At 34.8% G+C, this 27,644-nt stretch overlaps 1 protein-coding gene across 1 annotated transcript in view; it reads right to left on the minus strand.

Annotated features, from left to right (window-relative positions):
* The window catches only part of TRDN (triadin), a gene marked incomplete at both ends in the record, with an annotated part of 228,008 nt that overhangs the window by 32,564 nt on the left and 167,800 nt on the right, over window positions 1-27,644 (minus strand). The window contains 3 exons of the mRNA XM_079781157.1: window positions 5,755-5,793; window positions 16,053-16,103; window positions 20,677-20,727. Coding sequence (XP_079637283.1) covers window positions 5,755-5,793; window positions 16,053-16,103; window positions 20,677-20,727 — 141 coding nt within the window. The remainder of the gene's footprint in view (window positions 1-5,754; window positions 5,794-16,052; window positions 16,104-20,676; window positions 20,728-27,644) is intronic.

Genomic DNA, 27,644 nt, shown 5'->3' on the forward strand with positions numbered 1-27,644 from the left:
CTAGAAATCATTCAACCTACAGTTTCATGAGGAGGCCAAGAACTGAGGAATGACACATCTCCCTCTCTTTACTCTGCCAAGCTGTTTTCCTAACTAAATGCATTTTCTTTTCCCTTTCAGACAAGATTTAAAATAGTCTCCAGTGTATATGAAGTATATAAGGTTTATTTTCTGGCCCCAATTCCTGAGCTCCAATCAAATACCTCAAACTATAGTAAGCATAAAACTAAGTGGGTCTTCAAACCACTAGGCTTCATTAAACTGCTCATAAGATCATCAATGACTCCATATTATACATCCCAATGAATACTTTTCAGTCTTAATCTTACTGTAAATTTATGCTAAATTTGACACTTTAACCAGCTTCCTCCTCCTTGATATTCTTTTCTCCCTAGTTTCTCTAACTTCTAAAAGAATCCCACCCCCCTTTTTTTAATTTCTGTTTTTGTTTGTTCTTTGGCTGCTCGCTTTTTAATTCCTTCAGGGTCTTCTTCTCCTCTATCCACTCCTTCAACATTAGTGTTCTTGGTTTGCTTCCTCAGTTCTTGGCTTTCTCCTTCGTCACACTCCCCTTGGCAAATGTCAATAACTCTCATCGTTTAAGCCAGAAAACCTTTGCTGGGAACTTCCAAATCTGCTACTATGTTTTCTTTCTGGGTGCCTGATAAACATACCTAAATGCATAACCTACAGGTACTTCTAATCCCAAATATCTTTCCCCACCCCACCCTAACTAGATTATAAACTCTAAGAGGGCTGGAACTTGACTGTGTTCACCAAAGTGTTTTGTACTCAGCATATAATAACTGCTCAACAAAAATATATATAAAATATATAAAAATTTACATAATGAATATAGATTTCTTTTCCTAAATGCCACCTTTTTTGAAATTCCAATCCTAATATATGACACTACTATCCACATACTTACTATTCCAAGACAGAAGCCTGGGAGTTATCTGAATGTTTATCATCCTCCCCCCAAATTATGGCAATTTTGCTCCTTAGATACTTCTTTAACAGCTCTCTTTCTTTTCTTCCTAGTAATGTTCTATAAAGATCTTCTAATAGCTAGAGTTTCAGTGCAATAGTCTCATCCTCCGGAAAACTGATTTCCTGAAGCTATTAGCATCCTTTTCATTTTCAATCTCGGTGATTAACCAAAATGAACAATTTATAATTCTAATGGAAGCTGTTATTTCATTTTGCTTAAAGACTTTCAATTGTTCCCAATTTCCTTTAGGAAAGGAAACAGCCCTTACTCAGGAAGCCATGTTTTTTTTGTTGTTGTTGCTGTTGCCCTCCAGCCTCACCTACTCCAATCCTCCGCTCACGCTCACACCCTATGCTGCAGTGGAGGTGAAATCCTTGTAGCTCCCAGTGCTCCTCTCGGTTTCCCACCTCCAGCTGTGGCTTGTGCTTTCTCTCTCTCTCCAGAACGCCCACCTGGGCTTTCTTCACCTGGCTAATCTTGACCCATTCTCTAAGACTACTCCTGCAACTTCTCCCTTGGCATTTTTCCCTGAACCAAAAGCCCAGAGAAATATAACTTTCCTCTGTGTTTGCAAACCACAATCTGTACAACTTTTCTTTTTTTGTTTGACTCATCCCTTAGCTATTTACTTAATGACCTCCACCTTGATACAATATATTTCCTGAGAGTTTAAGTTCATTATCCTTATACCCCTAAAATCCAATAGACAGCAATCATTCAAAAACATGTGTCCACTTAATTAGCCAAGTTTGTGGTAAGAGAGTAGCTTGATATTTTTCTTTCCTGAAGATAAGGGCTATAGTAGATGTCTGTGAATTCTATAGTAGTAGTTCTCAAATTTTAGTGAGCAAATTAATAACTTGGTGATCTTGCCTAGCCGGTGTGGCTCAGTGGTTGAGAGTTCCTATGAACCAGGAGGTCATAATTCAATTCCCTGTGAGGGCACATATCTGAGTTGTGCTCAATCACCAGTAGGGGGTGTGCAGGAGATATAATATAGGAGTTTAGACACTAAGTTGTTCAACAAACATGGACACTATATGATACGCTAGAGGCAAAGATCTGCAAAGACACCACGGCAGGAGAACTCATGGTGTGTGTTTATAACTAAAGAAGAGTAGTTGAAAGAGTAAGTTGCCAAGATTGGAGGCAAGGTAAATAGCTAAGATGTTTTTGTTGTGTACCTAGAGTAACAGGAAAAATACTATTAGAAAGACACCAGATAGACAAAAAATGCATAGAACTGATGATCTTATTAAAATGTTTATAAGGGGAAGGAGTAATGGTGGAAGATTGGACAATGGGAACCATGTGAAGAAATAAATCAGGGATAGTGAACCTACCACTGTTCCCTATAGATACACATTTAGGAAAAAAAAAATTTTGCAAGAAGGAAGGTAGTTGATTAGGTCATGAGTTTGTATATTTATTCAGGCAAGAGATAATGAGAACTAGAACTGGGGTCTTACCAGGAGAGAAAATAAAAGGAGAGAACAAATTTGGGAGACACATACTTGGCACCTACTTGGCCCCTGGGTTGTGAAAGAGAAGGAAAAGCTGTGAATGACTCAGAAGTTTAAGTCAATGTAACTGAATGTTGAGTCATGAATTCTATTTTTTGAGATAAGGAACAAAAGAAAAAAAAAGCAATGGAAGAGATGTTGAGTTCAATTTTAAACAAAGTGAGGTGTTGGCATTTAACCTTGTGAAGATGTTGACTAGGCAGTTAGAAAGGCAAGTATAGAACTCTGAAGAGTTTGTTTATAATTATAAATTTTTATAAATAAAAAACAAATTATTGCTTATTAGTTACTGTGTCTATTTTTGTTTTAAATTATAGTACTTCTTATAATTAAAGTCATTTGCTTCCCAAAAAGAGCACTTAGCTATTCTCCAATTACTTAATGAAATGTGTATCCTACTTATCATTTTCTTTGGGGGTTGGGGGTGTAACAAAACCACACACACAAAGGAATTTAGTGGCTAATATGCTATGTAATAAATAAATAATTATTGTAATGTTGCTCCAGTATTTAAAAACATAGTCACCTTTAGTTGTTTTATTTTTAACAGTGTGGATTTACATGATTTAGGTTTTGCCAAAAACAAAAAAGAATTTTAATTTTGAGAAATACGAGATGGTGAATGTGTCAAATATTGCCTAAGAGTCAGCATAATTTGAGCAAAAAAAAGCATCCCCGGAAAATGGCAACAATCATGCTAGTGGTCACCTTTGCAGAAAAGAATTTAGAAGACCACTCAGCAGGAGCCTCCTATTATACACTCAGCTTTAATTTAACCTACCCTCTCATTATGCCTTCAAAGCTCCGGGGAAATTTTTTCTTCATCATAATTAAGCTAATTCCCTCCATCTATAATGTGTATCCCAACACTCTCTCCTAATTAATATCTCCCTCTGGATTCCTTGCTCCTCCTCTCCCTGGACAACTCCACCCTATCACAACCACGAAAGCAGCCAACATCTCTCATTGGTTCTACTTGCTGGGATAGAATATGTTGCCGTCCTTTAACAACAAACTTCTAAAAAGTTAGTTTCCGCTGATTATGAGTAAACTCTCTTGTTAATTTCTATAAACTGGTTTCCACTTCCACCACTCTACTGGAAATGCTCCCCAAAAGGTCACAGAAAAACAGGTTTTTGTCAAATATAATGGCTTTTTCTCAGTCACCATGTCCCTTGACCTTTCTGCGACATTGTTACTGCTAACTTTTCCACTTTTTCTCCAAAGTGTTCTGCTTTGGGATGCTGATACACTGTACTTCCTGATCTTCCAGGCAACACACTTCCCTTCTCCTCACTGCTTCTTTATCTTTTCCAAGAAGCTGAATTGAACCAAATGGCAGGTATCAACTCTATTTCTTGTAACAACCCCACATGATGAATATGATGATCTTCATTCAATAAATGAGAATCCTGAAGTTCAGAAATGTGAAGTAATGTAAGGAAAGTCACATTCCTACATGTAGCAAAGAGAGTCAAATGAATGTCTTTCTAGTCTAAAGCTCGCACTGCTTCCATCACTCTTTATAATGCTCTCCCTGACGGAGTTGCTCTTACATATTCCTTAAATCCTTCTCCTGGAAGTTTTCACTGATGGCCACAGACTAGAGGAATGGCTCCTCTCTAGAATTCTAATATAATGAATTACCTTACAGACATCTTTTAGTAGTTCATGTCTACGTCCTTGATTATACTCTCTTGGATGGAAACAATCTCTTATAACTTGTTTGTAAATTTTGTAATACTAAGCACAATTCTAGACATATAGCAGTGATATTAGCATAATATATGTTTTCAATAAATTGTTGATTGATTATATCTTGTAATAAAATGTTTTATTAATGCTGAGTTTTCTCTGAGGAAGTTAGAGATCATTATAATCTCAAAATATACATAAATATTTAATATAAATGAATAATAGGAAATTTATAGCACATGTGTCACTTTTCCCATTGTATACCAGCGGTAAAATAAAGCATACACAAGGATATGCTTACTGTAAGGAGCAACGTAACGCATCTCTTATCTGATCAGCCAACTTTTACTGAGCCCAGAAAGTGTGCCAAGGACGGAGCAAGTTTTTCTATGCAGTTTTCCCATTTCTGCAGATGTATCTAAAGCTCAATTATAACTTTTGATGTAAAGTCTCAATATGTCATTTTATCTCTATCATGCATTATTTTTACAGTTTAAAATTGCTGATTTTCCCATTTATTTTTCATAAAATGCATGCTTTCAGATGATGTAAAGTCACTTAAAATGATTGTTTATTCACTCAAAATAAGAAAACACAAACAATTTCTTTTGGTATGTTGGCAGACCTTGAAGAGAAGTGATGGTAATAATCCAGGTTAATATTTAATAATATATACATGGAAAGGTGAAATAAGAGTCACTTAAATATAGGTTAAAATTTGTGGAAATGAGTATATGCAAATATTTTAAGACCAATATTAAGAATGTCTACATGTATGTAATATCACTTTTACTGTATAGGAAGATAGAGATATAGCTTTCTCTTACATATATAGATATAGACACATAAGTATCTTTCTAAAGATATAAAATATTTGGAATAGGGTTAACCCTAGAAAGATTTAGATTAATTAAATATTTTCATAATATTTTTAGTCTTCTTTTTTTTGCATTTTCCTATATTTATGATGTTTCTTCTTCTAACTTTTAACACCTATTTTAAGAGTACCCAGCTAATCTCTTGACTTCCTCACAGAGCCTGTTTTTAGAAAATCTTTAAAAAAAGTATTCCAATTTTCAAAGGAATGAACAATAGGCAAGGAATTACCTTTCCAAAAATCTGCATACTTAATTAATGGAAAAGAAATGGTTGAATCTTTTAGGTTAAACAATTTGAAACTACTGTTTTTGTGGTAAAAATAGTTGAATATAGGGGATTTCATGAGATTTGATCAATCCTAAGTTTTAGGCATTTGCCATGATCTGGCTAGAGCCTCTGAAATTTATATTATCCCCAGTAAATAAATAAGGAACACCATATGCTAACAGTTCCAGCACATTGATAAAATTATCCAAAATCTACCAGCAGAAAACATAGCATATATTTTAATTTAACCTACATGGCAGCTTATTGCTGATTACATTTAAAATATATGTGAGGGTACACCAGTATTTTTTCAATGTTTTAGGCTTCTCAAAGCTTTACCCTAATTATAAAACCAGCCTTGTTCCTAACCTTGTAAAGCTTACAAAGTGTCCTTACCTGCTTTTGATGGCTTTTCATCTTTTTTAGTTTCAGGTTCTGGGATAAAATATAACACACACACACATACAAATAAACAAACAAGGGAAAAAATAAGCATTCTATAAAAATAGTACTAAGCAGTTTAATAAGTCGATTTTATAGATTTTTCTCATCTGTTCTCAATTTCAATTACATTTACATAGTTCCATCAATATAGAATGAACATGTATTATTAGTAAATTATAAAGTAACTTAAGCGAAAGAACTTTGATTTTAAAATCCAGTTTCCCAAAAGTCTCATACTAATCAAGTAATTTGACATCTTGTCTTTAATAAGAGTCTGTTCCTTATGATTCATAAGCTATCTATGTATTTCAATTAAGAAAAGTAATAAAAACTACGCAGGAAAAAAGTATAACTTTTCTTAATTTAATCAATTTTCTATTTTCAACTGCATGCACTCAATTCATGGAGCTCCACCTGGTGGTTTATTTTATAATTTCAAACTGGTATAATTACTATTGTTTTATTAATATTTGTTATTATTAATTTTATAAAATAAATTGGCTTACATTGATTATAATGATATAAAAATTAATAAAATGAAGTACTTTTATCATTATAAGAATAATTTTTTACCTAGAAATTCTGCATTTTAACTTAATATCAATATAGGTTAAGTGCATACTTTTATAATCTATACAGATAATGCTATGACACCATCCCAACCAATGTGATAGCTGACTATGTTTCTATGTTTTCTAATCCTTCCTCTTATTTCACAACTTGCCTGGGCCTTATAATTCTATTTTATAAGAATTATAAAATGTTGTTTTGATTAATGGAAGGGTTCTGGTACATTATAATATTTCTTCCCATCAAATAGCAGAAAAACTGATCTCATGGTTGGGATATTTATTGAGTATAGACTCTGTATCAGGGATTTGGGTTTTAGCCTAATAGTCTCATTTTCTGGAGTTACAAAAATAAAACACTGTAATTAGTTTAACTGCAGAATTTCATGTAATAGAGAATTACATAGCCACTCACACCCTATTTCTTATAATACTTCAATGTGCACCCTGCAGAAAGTGACATTAGTACTGTTATTGCACTTCAGTACTCTCTGGCATATATACCTCTTGTGTTTTTATTGTATTATTTTCTAAAATATATTTGTATTGATTTCAGATAGGAAGGGAAAGGAAGAGAGAGATAGAAACATCACTGATGAGAGAGACTCATTGATTGGCTGCCTTCTGCACGCCCCACCATGGGGATAGAGCCCACAACCCGGGCATGTGCCCTGACCTTTCATATGCAGCACTGACTTTTCCGAGTTGTTGATTTTATCTGAAAACTATATTGCTGATGAGCCTCGGGAGGGTGCTTTATTAATGATAATTCAATGTCATCAACACTCTGTTATCAAGTACAACAAGCTGACCCAAACTTCAGCATGCTTGTGCTTGAGTCAGAGAGGACTATTTAATATTCCTTCCCTTTTTAAACCATGTGCATATGTTTTTGAATCTTTATGCATTCTCTATGCTTCCCTTCTTCCTACTTGACTTTCTAAATCAGAATCATCAGTATTATTTATAAACTGAGGGATCCTTCCATGCATACTAAAGGAGCAGGGTGATGGTATTTTTATGTGATTAAGCAACCTTATCCAAATTAAGGAGATGTGTTGTTGTTTGTTTTTTGTTTGTTTTTGCACTGCAGTTGGAGAAAAACAGACACAAACCAACCCAACAAAATATCCCTCAGTTCAAAATTTATTTCCTTTATTTATTAGCTAGATGTTCTAATGTGAGGCATTTGAAAGTCTAAATTTCAATTTTCCACCTTATGACATGGGGACAATGATGACTATCTAATGTATCTGTGGCTAATATTAGATTAAATAATTTCACAAGTAATTTCTGAACATTCATGTACTGATCTATATATATAAAAGCCTAAGCGACCTTTACAAACCGGTCGACTGGTCGCTATGATGATGCACTGACCACCAGGTGACAGACACTCAATGCAGGAGCTGCCCCCTGGGGGTCAGTGTGCTCCCACAGCCAGCCAACCTCCATGGGCCGGCCTGATTGGCCCCGATTGCTGGTCAGGCCAAGGGACCCCACCTGTGCATGAATTTGTGCACTGGGCCACTAGTATATAAATAATAGATATCCACTTATTGGATAAAAAATCTGGTATGCCTGGTCTAAGGAAGTGTGGGGGGCCACTTTGCTGTTCCTCCTTCCCAGCTCTTTTTCCAAGTCCAGGGAGATTTGGGAAAATAGGATTTTTGTCTTGTTTATCTTTGGAGTCTTAGTAACTAAAATATCCACAGAATATTCTACCAACACTTAAACTCATATTTGATGCAAAACAATTTAAATTGTGGTTTCAAAATGCCAGGAAAATCAAATTTATAAACTTCATGTTTAGGTGGTTTAGACCAAAATGTCAGGTGAAATTCCTGTTCCATTAAGAGTAAAACCTTACACAAGTGGAAAAGTGCATTAGAACTTACCAGACATTCAACATTGCTGTACATTATCTTCAGGTTTTTATATTTATTGTTGGGGCTATCAATTTAACTTCAGATACAAATATCCAGAGTAGCTAGGTGAATTAACTGGGTTGTAGCTGATTATTTTAAAGCGGAAGCTAGAGTCTCTAGCTACGGAGCTCAGTGCTTTTTCCATAACACATATGCACATGAGCAAACACTCCCCACACGTGTGTTCTGTGTCTGTCCCTGTCTCTTCACCTCTGATTCCCATTAGATCAACAAGGACAAATAAGTACGCTGTGTAAGCTTCTATAGCTGTAGTTCTAAAATGCCTTTGGTCTGTAAGGCAAGAGCTTCGTTTGTGACTCAGTCTTTATGCCTAAGTCCTGATTCTGCAGTCCTTCCTTGGCAAGATTCCCGTAGGAGTGTGAGGCTCCCAAAGAAAGTCTGCTGAGTGGACAATAAAAACACCAAATGAGCCAGAGGGCACTCTCACTTTGCAGCACAGAATAAATGCATACATACATTTTCCCTGCCCCATTCTGCCATCATTTCATTTTCGTGATCCTTTGTTTTTTGCATATGCTAAATACAAGGTACCATGGATCTGAGAGTGTCACTCGCCTTTATCTACTCTTTCTTTTAAGAATCGCTACATGTGCCTCATTATTCTCTCCTTCCCTGAAGCATCCAACACGAAGAGCACCCATGGAAATAAGTAAGAAATAATTGGAGGAGGCTGAACATATTGTAGGTCGCACAAAGAATAGTCAGTCAGAACAAGGTCCTGTGATGTTGTTTGAAGATGGTAAGATAGCTGGTTGGGCATATTTCAGGTAATGAGCCAGTTGACTTTAAACCATTCAATGGGTTCAGAAAGCTGTGCAAAAATCATTTGCCAAGGTTAGTAAGCACACTTTCTTTGTTGTTGTTTTTTCCTTATCAAGGGAGAGGCACTCTTTAACTAGATTCTTACCCCTTTGCCTGCACATCAGCATTCAGTTTCTTTAACTTGAAGTGAAAATAGTCAATTAAATTAATAAAGGGTCATTGGTTTAAGTATGGATAATCCTATATCAGTTTCAAAGATGTGAAAAAAGAATAAATGATTTTACATGACAAATAATACATTGACATTTTTTAAGTGAATAGAAACAATAGAAAGGCTTTTTACAACATTAAAAAAAAAAATCCCCGCAAGAAGAGAAGCCTATTAGAACAGCTGCACAAGGTATCTTGGAGTGACAAGAAAAGTGAACATCCAGGTGCCAGTGGCTCATTTTCTCCCTCTACTCTGTCTTTTTTAAATGAGAGCTTACCTGGAAAGGGTACCAACGAAGGAAGATGGGGCTTTGTACTTATCACTGTCCATGTATTTCAAATACATATTGTTGTGCATATATTATCATTGTACATTTTTTTTTGGAGAAAGGAAATAAAAACCCTCAGTGCTTGAGTACATTAATTTTTTAAAGCTAATAATTATAGAGAAAATTCTGGCAAGCTGAACTACTCTTCTTACCAACACACAACCCCTTTTTATACTGTCAACTTTGCATTTTGGCATGAGGGACACAAAAAAATGTTTTAGGCTGTAAGTTGCTGCTTAGAAGGAAAGTGCTGCTGTTACTGATACAATTTTCACTTAAACAATTATTTCAGGAAATAAGTAACCATGGATTTGTAAAGGCACATACGAACATTGTATGCTTTTGAACACTAATCTTTTTCATCGACAAATTATCTGTAACTTTCCTTCATTCCTACCAAATATAATGAAATTGTTATGAAAAAATCCTTTGATGTTAGGGTAAGTTTTGTTAATATATTCCAGTACTAAAGGAAAGTAAGATTATTTTTTGGTACTTTTAAATCTGATACTGAGTATCTAATCAAGCATAGGAACTTGGATAATCATTTCATCTTTGTGCATCAATTTCTTCATTGATAACATGATAATCATAATATTTTCTCCTTAAAATACCTCAAAGCAGAATTAAATCATGTCAAATAACTAGAAACAGGGCATACACCAAAAAAACTCCAGAAAAGTTATACAAAACTTAAAAAAACACTAATGTTGATTCTTAAATCAAGTATTCTAGATAAATATTAGATTTTAAAAACAACGTTGTGGCAAATCTGAATATTTCTTAGAGGATGACAATGTCATAAACAAAGATGATAAATGTGATTTTCAATGTTATTAAGAAAATGTAAAATATTCAGGATGGTAAATAAATATATATAAATTAACTGGGTTTGCTTATAGGAATTCTCAGTTACAAAAGACAAAATAAATCTCTGTAATATTAGTTTAGAAAATTAGAACACTACATAACATTAAAAATGAAATGTTTTAGAAACCAAAACCTTGATTGTTCTCATGTCAATCATTGGACACCAGAATATTTGTGATCACTAGTTATAGCAGCATAGGAACATTGGTTAAGTTCAGACATTAATTTTTCTCATACGATTTAGAATTTGGGGTTATATTTTACCTGTGGGTTGTATTACCATGGTTGTTGCTTTTTCTTTTTGTTCTTTCTTTCCTTTGAATTATGATTGTGTCGTTACTTTACTTCACCCCATTCTCCCTCTCGACCTCTAGTCCAGTTTTTACTTTGGTCACTCAAGTTATCTCCTCAGTGTAAGTGGGGATATTCCTGAACAAGTCACCCACCCAGCAGGGACTTCTCTCAGGTCCCTGATGAGCAGTTGAGCCTATTTCCTCCAGTTCTCCTTGTGTATGCAGTTTCCCAGTTCATTGTAGCCCAGAGAATTGCTGGCAGTAACTCTTTTTTAGTGTCTTTTCTTGAATGGGAGCTCCACTTCAGTGCGTGATTAATTGCATTGAGACTTGCTTAAAATCTCTGCTTATTGGAATGTGCATTATTGTCTTAACTAAACTCCTCATAAGCTCTGCTGCTTAAACACTTACAGCCCAGCATCCATGCAGCTTCATTCTGGCTAATTGCTTTGTGTTTCTTTTCTGTTTTTCATATACACACACATATACTGTATATGTTCCCTTTGTTTGCACTACCTATGCATTTTTAACATATCCATCTATATTTTATCTTTCATTCTAAGGATTTGGAGAAAAGATGAGGCATCTTTTGAACTATATGAATCTATAGTTCTATTTTCCCTGCAGAATGAGACTTTGAAAAGCCGTTTCTTTCCCTACCACATGATTACTGAATGAGATTTTTTGGTCATGGGACCTGACTAACATTTTTTATTTTAACTTAATATGAGATTTTAGTGTATAACCAGATTTAAGAATATAAATTTGAATATGTGTCTACTTTTATTCAATGCACTATAGATATTTGAACACACAATTTCATACAAAATGAATGAATTTAAGAGTTTTTTTAATTGAAAAGACTGATTAATTAACCAGATCATTTTTAATGTGGTGAAAAAATACATGAGATTCACTCTCATAAAAATGTTTAGATGTACATTATTTGTATCTTTAAGCACAATAATGTACAACAAATCTCTAGAATTTCATCTTGAATAATAGAAACTTTCTATCAATTGAACAGCTCTCCATTTACCCCTCTCCTATCACTTGGCAAGCATCACTACTTTCTTTTTTCTTTTTCTTTTTTTTAATTTATCTTTGTTCAACTGGTGTGGCTCAGTAGCTGAACATCGACCTATGAACCAGGAGGCCACAGTTCGATTCCCAGTCAGAACATATGCCTCGGTTGTACGCTCAATCCTCATAAGGGGGCATGCAGAAGAGGAAGGGAGGGAGAAAGAGATAGAAACATCAATGATGAGAGAGAATCATTGATCAGCTGCCTCCTGCATAGGTTGTTCTGTTGATTGTTTACTCTGCTGTGCAGAGGCTTTTCAGTTTCATGTGCCTCATAAGTCTATTCTTCTTTTTGTTATCTACACTTTCGGTGTTATATTCAAGACATCATTGCTGATGTCAATGTCATGAAGATGTTCTCCTATGTTTTCTCTGGGAATTTTACAGTTTCAGGTCTTATGTTTAAGCTATTGAGTTATGTTTTGTGTACAATGTACAATAGGGATCCAATTTTATTCTTTTGCATGTAGACATCCAATTCTCCCTATTGCATTTGTTAAAGAAACTAGGCCTTATCCATTATGTATTGGTATCCATGTAAACAATCAGTTAGCCATATATGTGTGGGCTTATTTCTGAGCTCTCTATTCTGTTCCATTTGTCTATCTGTCTTCATGCCATTACCATACTGTTTTAACTATAGCATATAATATGCTTTGAAATCAGCAAGTATGACTCCTCCAAATTTATTCTTTTTTCCAGTATTGTTTTGGCTATTTGGGGTCCTTTGTGGTTTATTATGAATTTTATTATTGTTTTTTCTCTTTCTGCAAAAAACGCCATTGGAATTTTGATAGAGATTACATTGAAAATGTAAATCACTTAGAGTGGTATGGACATTTTAATAATATTAACTTTTCTGATCCATTAACATAGGATGTCTTTCTATGTATTTGTGTCTTCTTTAATTTCTTTCATCAATGTTTTGTAATTTTCAATTTACTAGTCTTTTGTATCCTTAGTTAAGTTTATCCCTAAGTATTTCATTATTTATGATGCTATTGTAAATAAAATTGTCTTAATTTTCTTTCCAGATTGTTCATTGTTAGTGTTTAGAAATTCAACTGATTTTTGTATGTTGATTTCGTATCAATGAACTTTACTGAATTCATTTATTAATTCTAACAGTTTTTGTGTGTGGAGTCATTAGGGTTTTTTACATATGAGGTAATGTCATTTACAAACAGGGATAATTTTACTTCCTGCTTTTTTATTTGGTTGTTTTTTATTTCCTAATTTGATTTGTTTGTATTGTAACTGTTCTAATATATATTATGACATTGACCCCCTTAAAGTAAAGAAAGCCTAATGTGACAATATCTCTGATAGGTGAAAGTGAAAGTCATATTATGATTACAGTTGTTTTTTTTTTGTCAGAATAATCAAGTACTGTAATTCTTATTTAGTATTACAGACCTGAATTTGGCTTGCTTGTTTGGGGAAAAAACAATGATATTCAATTAATAAAATTTCAAGGTACATTACTAAGAGAGATCATTGTCACTTTAAATGGTAAAAATAAAAAGACTAATTAAATATCTTTATTCAATCATTTGAAGCCTCAATTTCTAAGAAAATAATAAGACAACATTAAAAATAATAGTTCTGGTCATTGCATTTAATTGAAATTTTATACAAACCATTGTCCACATATACTTTTCATTAAAAATTAGGGAGAGAATGGTACAATTATGTAAAAGTTATATAATAGTGAAATAAAATATAACTGTTAAAAATATATCTTTCAAAGTGCTCCCTTCTCCACCACCATTATCTGTGGCCATGAACTGACTGATACTAGACTTACCATCTGTTGTGCAATAACAGAAAGATAAAAGAAGAGAGAGGGAAATCTTAGTTTGATATTTTAGTGATCAAAAATTAAAATGAACACGAAGTGTTTTTAATGAAAACTTGAATTGTTTTTCATTTATATATATAGTTCAGATGCATTTCTGCTGGGGAATTTTGTTTTAACTAAACTTCCTTAATGAAAAATGTGGATGTTTATAATATTCATATCTGTTCCTTATATTTTATACTTCTGTCTTAGATTGGCAAAGGAATGATAACAACATAGTGTGATTAAATTAGTTAATGGTATCAAATGATTTCAATTTAGATTGTTATGTAAACATCCATTCCAATCAACAATTATATCCTATTGAAGTAATTTAGAGTTTCTTCAAAATAAATTAATGTATAGTCTTCACCATTAATTAATTCTTTGAATAATATAGCAACATTTCGCTACCTATTGGACATTTAACATAACATGTAATAATCCCTTTGTAAGGCAAAACATCCTAATTCACGTAACAGGATAACATAAAATTGCCCATAGCACCAAAAAACCGACTATCATTGGTGATTGTAAAAGTTAAGTTTTAAATATGATAAAACATTTCTCAAATAAAATATAGATGTAAACAGGAGACATCTGTAATACTATCAACAATAATAAAAAATAAAAATGTCTTAATATGTTTGGAGTGCACGTTGCTTTTTAAAAATTCAAGCACATATGTGGGCTTGGAAAAAAATTCATGTTGTGCATCATTAAGTGGCACTTTTGTTTAACTCAAAATTAACTGCAAAGTTAGGAAAATATGACTTCAGGGTATGGCTTTTACACATTGCTACATGAACTAATGGGGACTCTCCATACATCCTTCATTTCTATGGCTGATTCCCTGTCAGCTTTCTCATTTCCCCCATATCTCTTGAAACTCCAACATGTTTATGCAGGTTTACCAGAAGTCTAATAAAACAATGCCAATAAGTTGCCATTTTTACCACTAAAGTCCCTTTGCATTAGTGTAGGGAAAAGTCATCAAGATGTCACCACTGGTTTGACCCTTGAGATCCCCCAGAACAACTGGAAGCTCCCCATTCTCTCTCCTGTGCGTAGGAATGTGTTCCCCACTTGCCTTCCCCCAGCTAGGAGCTGTCCAAGGACACAGCCTTAGAATAATAATGTACTGATGAGACATTCTGAACTGGGTTTCTGATTAAAACTTACGAAGGCCTGCTGTGCATGTGACTGACCCCAGTTAAGGCTTCTTGTGTACATGACTGAACCTAGTTAAGGACTCTATATAGACTTTTAATATTCTGGCAGGTGGGTGGGGAAATCTACTCGTTTTGTGGTCAGCAAAGACAAGCCTTTTAAGTGAGTTCTCTTATTTACTAAACCTGCCACCTACTGATCTGGAGTGGTCTGCCTTTCTTCAGTCTCCCAGGCCCTCCAGTTACAGAGGGCCGATTTCATATCTGGTCCAGGAAGCTCCCAGCCAGGCTTGTGAAGCAACGATAATTCGTGCAGATTTCTTTTTAGAGTAAATGTAGAAACAGGCTCTATTTCTGACATTCAATGTGGTACATTTTATGGTTTCATTGGTTCACAAATATGTTCAATTTGACAACAAGGAAAATTAGGCAGTTCTGAGTATGATACTAGGCCCATAGAATGCACTGGGATTAATCTGAAACCAATTCTATGACATTGAACTTAGCATATTTACTTATGTTTTAGGGGACATAACTTTATGTATGGCATATCAGATCCACATCACTCAGAGACTAGTATAATGGGGAGACAAGAGATGCAATAAGATTCAAGAGAGCAGTATTTGATTTAGAAGATCAGAATTCTAATGTTGCCTCTGCTGGAAATTACAATAACTTTAAAAGCTTCTTTACTATTCATTTTATGTATTTATAAGATGAGAATATTGGACTACAGTTTATCTCTAAGTTTTTCCTAGCCATAAAATGTATGATTTTACTCTATTTGAACTTAAAGAATGGCAAAATATCACTGAGAAATTTTAAGTATTACTTTTCATATTAAACCCTTGGTTTCCATGGCTATTCTTAATAAGAGTCACCTTGGGATTATAAAATGTTGATCTCCTACCAGAGACAAAATCAGAAGAGCATATGCATTTTTAAAAGCTTTTCAATATTTCTGACATAGTTACTCTTCCCTTTGTTATTTCATAGTACAGTTTAGAATTTTATGATAGGAAATAAGTCTTTTGTTCTTCACTCAAAAACATACACAGGCATATGAAAGTTATAGTTTGAGAGCATTAAAAATAAATGATATATTACTGTGTTGTAAGTAACTGAATATTCAGTGGGCAGATCAATGTGTTTTCACATTTCATTATACAGTATTACCTTTTTCCTTTAGGGAAGCTGCCAACTTCACTTCTTTCCCCTTAATAGGCTCTGGAAAGAAACATTGAGCATTTATTTTCAGCCAAGATAAAAAATAATTGAGAACACATATATGATGAATTCAGTGAGCTATCATTAAAGTGAACTGTATGGCAATAATATAATGTTTTCTTTAAAAATTATTTGAATCATAAAGACACAAAGATAGAACAGTATAGAGTACAACAAGCCACTCCTTGATTATTTTTATTTAAAGTTATAGCACATGATCTCGCTCATCTAGTGGAAATAATGAACAGCATGGACTGATGAATGGGAACAGACCTGGAAACAAGGAGGCACGGATCAGACTGTCGGGCCTCGGTGGGAGGGTAGGGGAGGGTGGGGGTGGAGGGGAGAGATCAACCAAAGGACTTGTGTGCAAGCATATGAGCCTAACCAGCGGTTGGGGACAACGGGGGGGGGGGGGGGGGGGTAGGGGCATGTGTGGGGAGGGGTGTGGGATGGGAATGGGGGCATGAGGACAAGTATGTGATACCTTAATCAATAAAGAAATTTAAAAAAAGTAAATGTAAAATTTTGAATGAGTTACAATCTATTTGTTCATTAAGAGTGTAGGCATTTGGATGGATTAGAAATTATTTTATCTATAATTTTTAAAAACAGATAGCTTCAGCATCCAAAATCTCCTCTATCTGTTATAATTAGCACTCTATTAGTATATTTTTATCAGGCTATGTTTGTTTGTGTTTTTTGTTAAAATAAACAAACAATCAAATGAAAAACTCTGCATATATCATGTAAATGTGGTGTTTTAGTCATCAGACTCAAGTCAAATAAATTTCAAGAATAAGACTAAAATAAAATGAGAGATAATTTATTCTATAAACTTCCAACATCTTAAAAACATGGTCCTTGATTAAAGTAAATAAAATAAAATTTCATTTATTCTACCATGTTCAAAAACAAAGTAATTCTGATCATACCATGGGTTCCAGACATATATGTGGGCAATGTCTTAAAGAACATTATCCATCCTCAACAACCTATAGAAAAAACATAAACCCATTTTTTGCCTCCTCTCAGTATCCATTTTATTGATAAAAGTAGCTTTTAATACAGTGGGAAAGAAAGGAAGAAAAAATATATACCTTCAGCCCTTCTTTCCATTCTCACCTTATGTTTTTGGGTGGGAATTCTGGAATAGGGTGGTAGTACCGGTATGGATGTGCCACTCAATCACTTCAAATTAATTGAGTCCAGGTGATCTTGGATGGTGTCAAGAATGAATTTAGGGGTTCTATTGAAAGGGCTGTGTCCCACAAAGCAAGATTTTCTTGGTAGATAAGCTACAGCCTTAAGTATCCATGTTTGTACAATTTTTAAAAATGGCTTTGATGGAAAATAAATGTTTATGTTGCTATTTATTGTGCAAAGTATAAATAAGGCTGTTTCCCCCCTATATTCTAGCATACAAAGATGAAATCAAGAGCTATGGATTGGTTAAACACAAAAAGAAGCTTCATTAACTTTTTTTTTTTCAAGTCAATGGGGGTCATTTACTGCTTTTACATTTCCCAGCTAAACCAAAAGAATTAATAATGTATTGTGAAATGAGAAGAGGTGGTTGGGACAGATTCCCAGTGGGGTGGGAGAGGGCAATCCCTGACACTTCAGGATTCAATATTAAGCATCTATATATATAAAAGTCTAGGTGACCATTCTACCATTTGATTGGTAGCTATGATGTGCACTGACCACAAGCAGGCAGATGCTCAACGCACAGGCATGGAAACATGGAACAGACTGATGAATCTCAGAGGGAAGTGGGGAGGGGGAAGGGAAAGAAGAGTTTAACCAAAGATCTTATATGCTTACTAGAGGCCCAGTGCACAGATTCGTGCACCGGTGGGGTCCCTCGGCCTGGCCTGTGGGAATCGGGCTGAAAGTGGCAGTCCAACATCCCCTGAGGGGTCCTAGATTGTGAGAGGGCACAGGCCAGGCCAAGGGACCCCACCCATGCATGAATCCGTGCACCGGGCCTCTATGTTTATATAAATGAGTGTTTGTGTTGTGAGATGAACGCAGTTATAAAATACAAGACATATGAAGAGGAAACACCAAGAAGATTTGATTTTCTGGAGAAAGAGGAAGGGGTAAAATAACAGCTGTACTTTTACAGGGTATTTGAAGGTCATAAAACCCATCACCTTAAACTTGGCAAAAGTTCTCAGAAAATGGAAGTGACTTTTATTTCCACGTTTGCTAGTAGGAAGATGGCATCTGCTCCGGGCTGGGCCATCTCCTGCATTGACTCTCTCAGTCTCCTTTTTGACTTCAAGGGGTTTTGACCTGATTTAGCATGTCCACAGGCAGATCTGAGCAGTCTCTAATTAGCCAAGCAAGTGAGTGGATATCAAATCTGACAAAAACTGTGGAGAGAATGTTATATAAAAATTCTGCACTTCTGTATTAGAAAATCCAATGGATATATCATTGGTTTGGGTCATTTTAAAGCATTTTTAAAAATTCATCTGTCTTGTTTGTTAGGAAATAAGTTTTGGAGAACATATTTTTGCATATGTTGCTTTTACAAATATGATAGTTTCTTTGGTAGATAAGCTACAGCCTTAAGTATCCATGTCTAAGAGCCTACAGGAAGTCTTTTGAATCTTGATTATCAGAATCTGGAACATATTTATTTATTTTTTTAAAATATTTTTATAGATTTTAGAGAGAGAGAGAGAGAGAGAGAGAGACAGAGAGAGAGAGACAGAGAGAGAGAGAGGGAAAGGGAGATAGAAACATTTAGATTTTTGATAATCATAGTTGCCTGAAAGGTAGTTTTGAATTTATGCCCCAACTTTTTTTTAGATGCTTTCATATTGAATAGTAATTATACTATAGTGGAAAGAGGGGAGGCTTATATTTGAAAACTATATATATATATATATATATATATATATATATATATATATATATATGGATTTTTCTGGTAGTATGTTTCAATGACACCTTTAGTTCTCACACAATCAAGGACAATGTTTTTGTTAATTTGTCAGATAAAATGAGAGTGAAGGATGAAGAGTCTCTTACAAAGTACAGATAACCACTGCAGAAAAATAAACTAAACTCCTCTGTGGCGATTAAGGGAGGTCATCCCAATAGGACTAAGGTTATTTTTTTATATTGCATAGCCAATGTGTCTCTATCAAATAGCTTTTCAAAGTTATGTAATGATGTCTACATTCAAAAAAAAGGTTCTTTGAAGAATACAAGTACAAGAACCCTATTTTAAGGAGCAAGCAGTATCTGTGTGAAAATTAAAAGATGGACTTTAAAATCCAATAGACTTGACTTTCATTCTTGCCTTTGCCTCTCACTTCACAGTGTAACTGAGTAACTTACTTGGTCTATGCCTCAGCTTCCACATTTATAAAATTTGAGATATCCAGCACAACTTGCTGAAACAAAATGTGTAAAGTAGATTTTACCGTGCCTGGCAAAGAGCAGAGGCCCGGCTTCTGTACTTCTCCCAAACAATTCCCATTTTTTTGCCTGGCTAACTCCTCATCCTCCTCACTTGACTTTAATATAACTCCTTCAGGAAAGCCTTTTCCGAGTCCCCAGACTTAATTAGAAGATTGATTACAATCGTTTAGAGCACATTGCATATCTCCTCTGTGATTCTTATAATTTTAATGAATTATGTCATTAATACTATAAATATCAAAAGGACACAGACTATGTTTTCCTTATAATCCCAGTATCTAGGGAATATGTGTTCTTATTTCTGTGCATTAGATTTACAAAAAATAATTATTGAATGTGGTACTGATTAGTTCACATAAAAATAAGATGACTAACATAGGTCTTGATGCTTAAATAAGTAGCATTTCAATTAACTAATTAGATAAATAAGATTTTACATAAGTGTATGAATTCAGAAGAGAGGTTTAAGAGAACACTGAGAAAAATTGATGGTTTATATGGACATTATTCTTAGAAAGAGGCCTGAGATTTAGATGGACAGAGAGGAAAGTCAGTCCATTCAGAAGAGAAAATCTCAAAATTTAAATGAGAACATCATGCCTTTTCGTAGCAATAAGGAGCCTGACAAGACTAAAGCAGACAGAACATGACTAAGAGAGATTTTGGAAATAGCAGAACTTACAACTCCAATTCCCCAATTTTCCTCCCTATTCCTAGCTTTATAAACTTTGTTTCTCCAATAGTTAGCAAGTACTTGGAAGGATTGTGCACTAAATATATATTTTACGAGTGGACAGAAAGGAGAGAACCAGAGTGCATAAAGCTAAGTCCTTTCTTCGTTCTTTACTTCCCTTCTAACTTTTTTTAAAACCTTTTTATTCTTTAAGAAAAATCCTTTCTCTGTCTTTTTTCCTTAATTTTTGAAATTGTAATCAGAGCACTTTTTAGGTCATGGTGAACTATAGGAAAATATTTGAGGGACAGGTAAATAAACACAAAATTTTAAATATATAGGGGTGACGTATGGAATTTTGTCTTCCACATCTGCAAAGATGATGACTAATGTATCATGGGCCCATTCAAATATTTTTGCTAATAAATTTCTAGTGTTATGTTACATTGACTCTATTACCTTTATCTTTCAGAACTGAGGAAGTCTTCTCAGATTTTTCTTTTCTAATTTCTGCAAGAAGAATCATGAAAAGAAAATGTTACAAGGAATAATAGGGATAAAATGGTAAGTTTCTTGATGTGTTTTGCTTATTGAGGCCTAAAAATCAAAGGGGTTCTGAGTTGATATTCAAATTACAGATATATACTGGGATAGGTTGCCCATAGAAAATAAGCCCATGGATTATTATCACAAGGGGCAAATTATGATAGACACAAACAAGGTACAAATAAAATGCTATGGGCTTTGGGGAAAGAAGGTAGGGTAACAATAATAGCTAACATTGTCTATTTCCTATGTGTTATAGAAAATGTTCTCTACTGTTTTGTCATTCAACATTTACAACAACCCTGTAAGGTAGGCAGATCCTGACATTATTCTTGCTTTCCACATAAAGGAATTAATAACTTTCCCAGGTTGTGTAGCTCTTAAATAGGAGACCTGGGATTTAAACTGATGTCTCTCTCAACTCAATCACAAAGGTACTGGCTCTGGTAACTGACTGATGGGATCAGAAAGGCTTTGGCCGGTGGTACTGAGGCAGACCTTGAAAGATAGAAAGGAATTAGACCAACAGAGGTGGAGTGGAAAGGAAGACACATTTTAGAAGGACAGAAGAGAGAATAAGGAGGCCTGGGCTGGGCAGTCTGTCCATTCGGCTTTGTGAGTCACTTGTAGGCAACAGACTTCAGGGGAAGTGATGTGTGTGACTTCCTATGCTAAAAAGGCAGGAAAGGCCATGAGGCTCCCACCTGCTCCTCTGGGAACACTAGCTCCGGGGGAAGCTGGTGGTGTGTAAGTACTCTGACACCACCATGCAGCAAAGGATACAGATAGGCAGACCAGTCAACAGCCCAAGCTGAACTCCCTCCTAAGAGCTAGCATCAACTGGCAGCCATCTAGGTGAGCCAACCTGGCCATCCAGAAGTTGGTTGCTTTAGATGACTACAGCTCAAGCCAACATTTGACTGCAATCATGTGAGATTGTGCCTTTGGTGTAGTATCTAAAAAGTCATTGCCAAACCCAAGACCACCTAGATTTTCTGTTATGTTATCTTCTAGAAGTTTTATAGCTTTATGTTTAAATTATGTCTATGATCCACTTTGAGTTAATTTTTTTAGAAGAATGCAGGATCTGTGTCTAGATTCTTTTTTTTAATTATTATTTTTGCTTGTTGATGTCCACTTGATTTAGTACCACTTGTTGATAAGACTATTCTTTCTCCATTCAATTGCTTTTGCTCTTCTGTCAAAGATAAGTTGACTATATTTTGTGGGTCTATTTCTGAGCTATTTGTTCTGTCCCATCGATCTATTTATTTGTCTACTAGAGGCCCAGCACGCACAAAATCGTGTGCAAGTAGCTCGCTTCTGCTTGCCTCAGTTGACCACCCCACCCATCAACGCTAGTAGCTCGTGCTGCCCTGCCACGCCCACTGTGAGAGCCGCTGCTTGTTTGGTTGTGAGGGCATTATGGCGTGATGGCTACGGGCCTTTTATATAAGAGATTCTTTTACCAATATAACACTGTTTTGATTGTGTTGATTGCCATAGTTTTGTAGTCTTGAAGTCCAGCAGTATCAGTTTTCCGACTTCATTTTTCTCCTTTAATATTGTCTTGGCTATTTGAGTCTTTTATTTTTTCATAAAAACTTAAACTCAGTTTGTTGATATGTTTGTTGATATTCACAATATCAGTTTTCCAATATCCACTGGGATTTTTATTGTGATTGCACTGAATCTGAAAATCAATTTGGGAAGAAATGACATCTTAAATATTGTGAGTCTACCTACCCATGAACATGGAATATTTCTCAATTATTCAATTCTTTTATTTATTTCACCAGAGTTTTATAGTTTTCCTAATGTAAGTTGTATACATATTTTATTAGGTTTATATATAAATATTTCCTTCTTTTGGTGTTAATGTAAATTATATTATAATTTTAATTTTGTTCATTCTAATTTTTCATTGCTGGCATAGAGCAAAGCAATTGGCTTTTGCATATTAACCTTGTATCTTACAACCTTGCTGTAAACACCGATTAGTTCTAGGCTTTTCTTGATTCCTTAAGATTTTCTACATAGACAACCACATCATTTGTGAACAAAGACAAAGTTTTATTTCCTCCTTCAAAATTGATATAACCTTTCTTTTCTTTTCTTGTGTTAACTTGTACTTCCAGTATAATGATGATTAAATGGGATTAGAAGGGATACTCTTGCCTTGTTCTTTATCTTAGTAGAGAAGCTTCTAGTTTCTCTTTATTAAGTATGATGCTAGTTGTAGATTTTACTGTAGATATTCTTTGTCAAGTTGAGAAAGGTCCCCTCTATTCCTAGTTTGCTAAAAGATTTTATCTTGAATGGATGTTGCATTTTGTCAAATGATATTCTGTATCTACTGACATAGCTTTCATAGTTTTTCTGTGTTTCTTCCTTAGCTTGTTGATGGGATAGATTACATTAAATTTTTTTTCAAATGTTGAACCAACCTTGCATAATTAACATTAACCCCACTTGGTCAGGATGTGTAATTTTTTATACATTGTTTGAGTTGCTAATATTTTAGATTTCTGTGAACTTTTTTAGCAGTCTCTCTAACAGTACTTTTAACTTTCTGATGGAAAAGTAGATGTAAAAGAAATTTGAAATCTGAGACTCTCAGAAAGGTTTTGACTCAAGTAAAATGAAAGCTAATGCCCTTTCAACAAAACAGAGTAATTATTGATGCCAAGGAAGCATCAGCTGCACACAGGGCCCGCTATTTCCGGGCGAACCTCCCCGGTATGAACAGGCCGTTGACATCCACTGTGAGTGATAAGCTGGAGCCTCAGGAGTGTCTGTGGCATGGCAGAATAGCCACGTTCAGCAAAGTGAGCACCATCACCACGAGGTCGAACTCCACGAAGGAGGGCAAAGACCACCATTCCCCCATCTTCATGAATGAGAAAGAAGACATCTGACGTTGCATTGAAACTGAAAGGGTGTTCTGCTTCCCTGTCCACTATACCAACGTCTCCAAAATGAGCCACTTGGGGAGGCAGAGACTCTGGCCCGGTGGTGGAGCGGACAGGTCACCCACCACCTCTCGGCTCTGCTGAAGGAATACTTTGCTTGTGTGTAAGGGACATGAGGGCAACCTGAGGTGGTGACACAAAGTTAAACAAACAAACAAACAAAAAATACAACACAACACAAAGAACATGAGGATGGAGAGAAGTATCCAGAAGAGAAACAGGAATTTAAGACAAAAACCAGAGGCGGAAATACCGGAGGGCTTTGCCTTGTGAAAAGGGTGGACATCATCTCCTCATTTTTCAATGTTAATCTTTAGTCCTTTTTAAAAACAACATCAAGTTCCCTCTCCCCCTACCCTTTTGTTTTCTACTTCTTTTCAGAGGGGCTTTCTCTCTGGGGTTTTGTTTCTTGCTGTGACTGAAACAAGAGGGTTTATTGCAGCAAAAATCAATTCACAAAACATAGTAACAATACCTTGCAGAGGAAAGATAAGAGAGAAGGGAAATTCTATAGAAATGTACATATTGGTATTGGATTTTTTTTTTTTTTAAAGAAAAAGTATGTATCTTTTTGTTGTTGTCTCCAGCCTGATCAGATAGGAGCACAAGCAGGGGATGGAAAGTAGAGAGACACTCAGGAGGCAGAAACCCCTCCCAGACACTGAGTTGTCTTGCCAGCACCATTCCTGGTCACACAAAACAGAACCCAACTAGCAGCAGGGAGACCAGGACACCACACAAGACCCTTTTATACAGTATTTCAGGTGCCTACCACACAGGAAACAGTGAAGAAAACCAGTCTCTAGAAGCTGCTGTTACCTCTTGTTTATACAGTATTTCAGGTGCCTACCACACAGGAAATATGAGCTATATTTATAAAAGGTACTGTTAACTATTCTAAAACAAAAACAAAAAACTAAATAGTGTTCTTCCCATCTTTTTAAAAAAAAAACTCGATCTATTCAATAAATATTCAGTGTCTCATTTGTCCTTGGAGCTGGAAGACCAAGGTGGTTGCATGAAGTTCAGTCTTGGATGGAATGCATCTGCACCGACAGATTAAGAACAGGGATTGAGACAGGTACACAGGCTCTGGGGCCACAGCAGAAGGATTGACAAACTCTGCCTGTGGGGATGAGAAAAGACCTCACAGAAGCACTGGCATTTGTGTTGTATTCTGAAACTGGATATAAAATTTTCCATCAACGAAGACTTGAAAAGATGTCTCCAATATTAGAAACTATAAGAGCAAACCACGGAGTGTGGAATTCATGTGGCTGGGTTGCTGAGTACACAAACTGGGAGAGCAGGGAGCCAAGGGTGTCATGTCACAATGAGATCAGTGGTGAGGGAACCTGAAGTACCCTCCCAATTTTTAAACAATTGATTTTAGAGAGAGAGGGGAAGAGAGAGAACCATCAATGTAAGAGAGAAACATCGATGGGTTGCCTCTTCTATGCACCCTGATGGGAAATAGACCTTCTAACCTTTTGGTGTAGGGGAGGACACTCCAACCGACCCAACCGACTGAGCCACACAGGCTAGGGCCTAAGTTTTTAAATTTATATCCTTCCAGTGACAAGTAGTCTTTAGACGCTAAAGGTAATTTTTTTTCTGTCAATGTGTTAATTAAGAAAAGTTTGCTCATAAGGGAATATGATACATACTGAATTGACTGACAATACATAGAAAGTCATTGTCCTTTTGTTTGGAAATAGTCCAAAATTGAAACCACTAGCCCCCCACAGTGGTGTTATCACATTCTCCTGCTTCCAAAGATAATATGTTATTTTATTTTTTATAGTTTTTTTCTGTGTGGGTGTCATGGGTATAAGTTCTATATATTGTGTGTCATTATTACTGATTCTTATAATTAAATTACTATTTAGAGAATTTTCATGTCATGTAAATGGACATCCAATAGTATGCTTTATTCCAGAGATGTGCTTTTTGAAATTTAAGAAAATGCTTTAAATATTATAATTAAGTAGATTTAAATAATATTTTAAAAGATTTTTATTTTAGAATCTGAATCTTACTTTCCTGCTTATATTTCTGTACAGATTGTACTTGCAATCAGAAAAATAAGTATATTCTTCAGCATTTGGGGCAAAGTAGAAATGTTGCAGGCATGGGAGACATTTATGACAAATGAGAATTAGACAATATTAAGAATCAAAATTCCTTTAGAGATTGCTTAGCCAAATAATCTTGGTTTATAAAAGAGGCTTTTCCAGGCAAGAAACGAGCCTAATTTCACAGAATAAGTTTCTGGAAGGGTTAGATCACACCCTAAGTTTTATTTTGAAAAAACTTTATACTCTATGGTTCAAGCAGGTTAATATTTCTAATCATCATTGGCTTTCATCAGTTATTTCTTGTTCAAGTACCAACAATACAAATGCTAACTGCAAGTTAAAAAGTGTTCACCAGAATTTTCATTGCCAAGACTCTTGATAAGAATATAGATGCTTTGTATAGGTTGTCTGACCCACTATCTCTTTTTCTCACATATAAGTCAACTGAAATTAAATCCAGACTTTGCAAATGATAATGATCAAGATATTTTTAAATTTATACTTTGCTATTTCATAATTCTAAGGAAAGATATGAATTGAATTTTCATTTTTTTAAAGAATTGCTTTTCAATTAGCATATAATACATCATTCTATGAAAAATTGGGGAAGTAATTGTCAATAAGATACAATCAAATTTTATGTATAATGTTGATAAAATTTTCATGTTTATTCCTGAAATTATTTCACCTACAATTTTTAATTTTTTTTTACAACAGTAAGAAAGCAACAATGCTTTTTTTAATGCAGAGCTGGTGATTTCAATGATTTCTGTAATTTGATTTCTGGAGAATGGAGCTTCAACTCCAGTAATTTGCTCCAGAATATGACATCAAAATTGATTTTAATTAATTTTATTCAATATAGTGTATGCCAAATCTTTCTTTTTTCCTAAACAGGCCTTTGGTAGAAAATCAATTTAAAGGAAAATCAAATTAAACAAAATCAAATGAGAGGGAAACATCAATAAAAATTTTTCACGGAAAACAATCTTTATTCTGGCTACTCAGCTTTGTAACCTAGCAGCTTATAATACACTTTCTATTAAACATTTTTATTTTATTATTATTATTATTTTTTTAATATATTTTATTGATTTTTTACAGAGAGGGATAGAGAGTTAGAAACATCGATGAGAGAGAAACATCGATCAGCTGCCTCTTGCACACCCCCCACTGCGGATGTGCCCGCAACCAAGGTACATGCCCTTGACCGGAATCGAACCTGGGACCCTTCAGTCCGCAGGCCGACGCTCTATCCACTGAGCCAAACCGGTTTCGGCAATCTATTAAACATTTTTAAATGATAAAAGAGAACAAACCCAAATGTGTCTTCAGGATAATAATAGGGATGAAAGTAAATAATATAGAAAAAAGAGGCATAATTAACACCTTAATCTTGAGTTTGTGAGGAGGTGTTTTCTTGGTGAGTTCGATGATAAACACTAAAATGCGTTTCCACAGTCTTTTATATAATGTAGTGTAAAGTTGATTTCTTCTCTACAGAACAACATTTTAATCTTCAAATATCTATATCATATAATTAAAAATTATATTCACATTTCAAATTCTGGTGATAGTGATCAAAATTTTATAGGAGGAAAAGTAAGAATTGTAAGTGAATTTTCATTATGTAGAGAATGTAAATGGCCTATTACAGATTTAAGTATGTGTTAAAGAGCCATCACCTAATATTAAGATGTAGATAATAATCAAGAATACACACTTTTCATTGTTTAAAAATTATTAAATTATTTAAGGTATTGCCAAAGAAGTGTGAAGATCACATGGTAACTTTCTTCATATTGACAATTAGATTTGACTGAGCTTTAAG

The sequence above is a fragment of the Cnephaeus nilssonii genome, assembly GCF_951640355.1.
Source record: "Cnephaeus nilssonii genome assembly, chromosome: 9".
NCBI classification, from domain to species: domain Eukaryota; kingdom Metazoa; phylum Chordata; class Mammalia; order Chiroptera; family Vespertilionidae; genus Cnephaeus; species Cnephaeus nilssonii.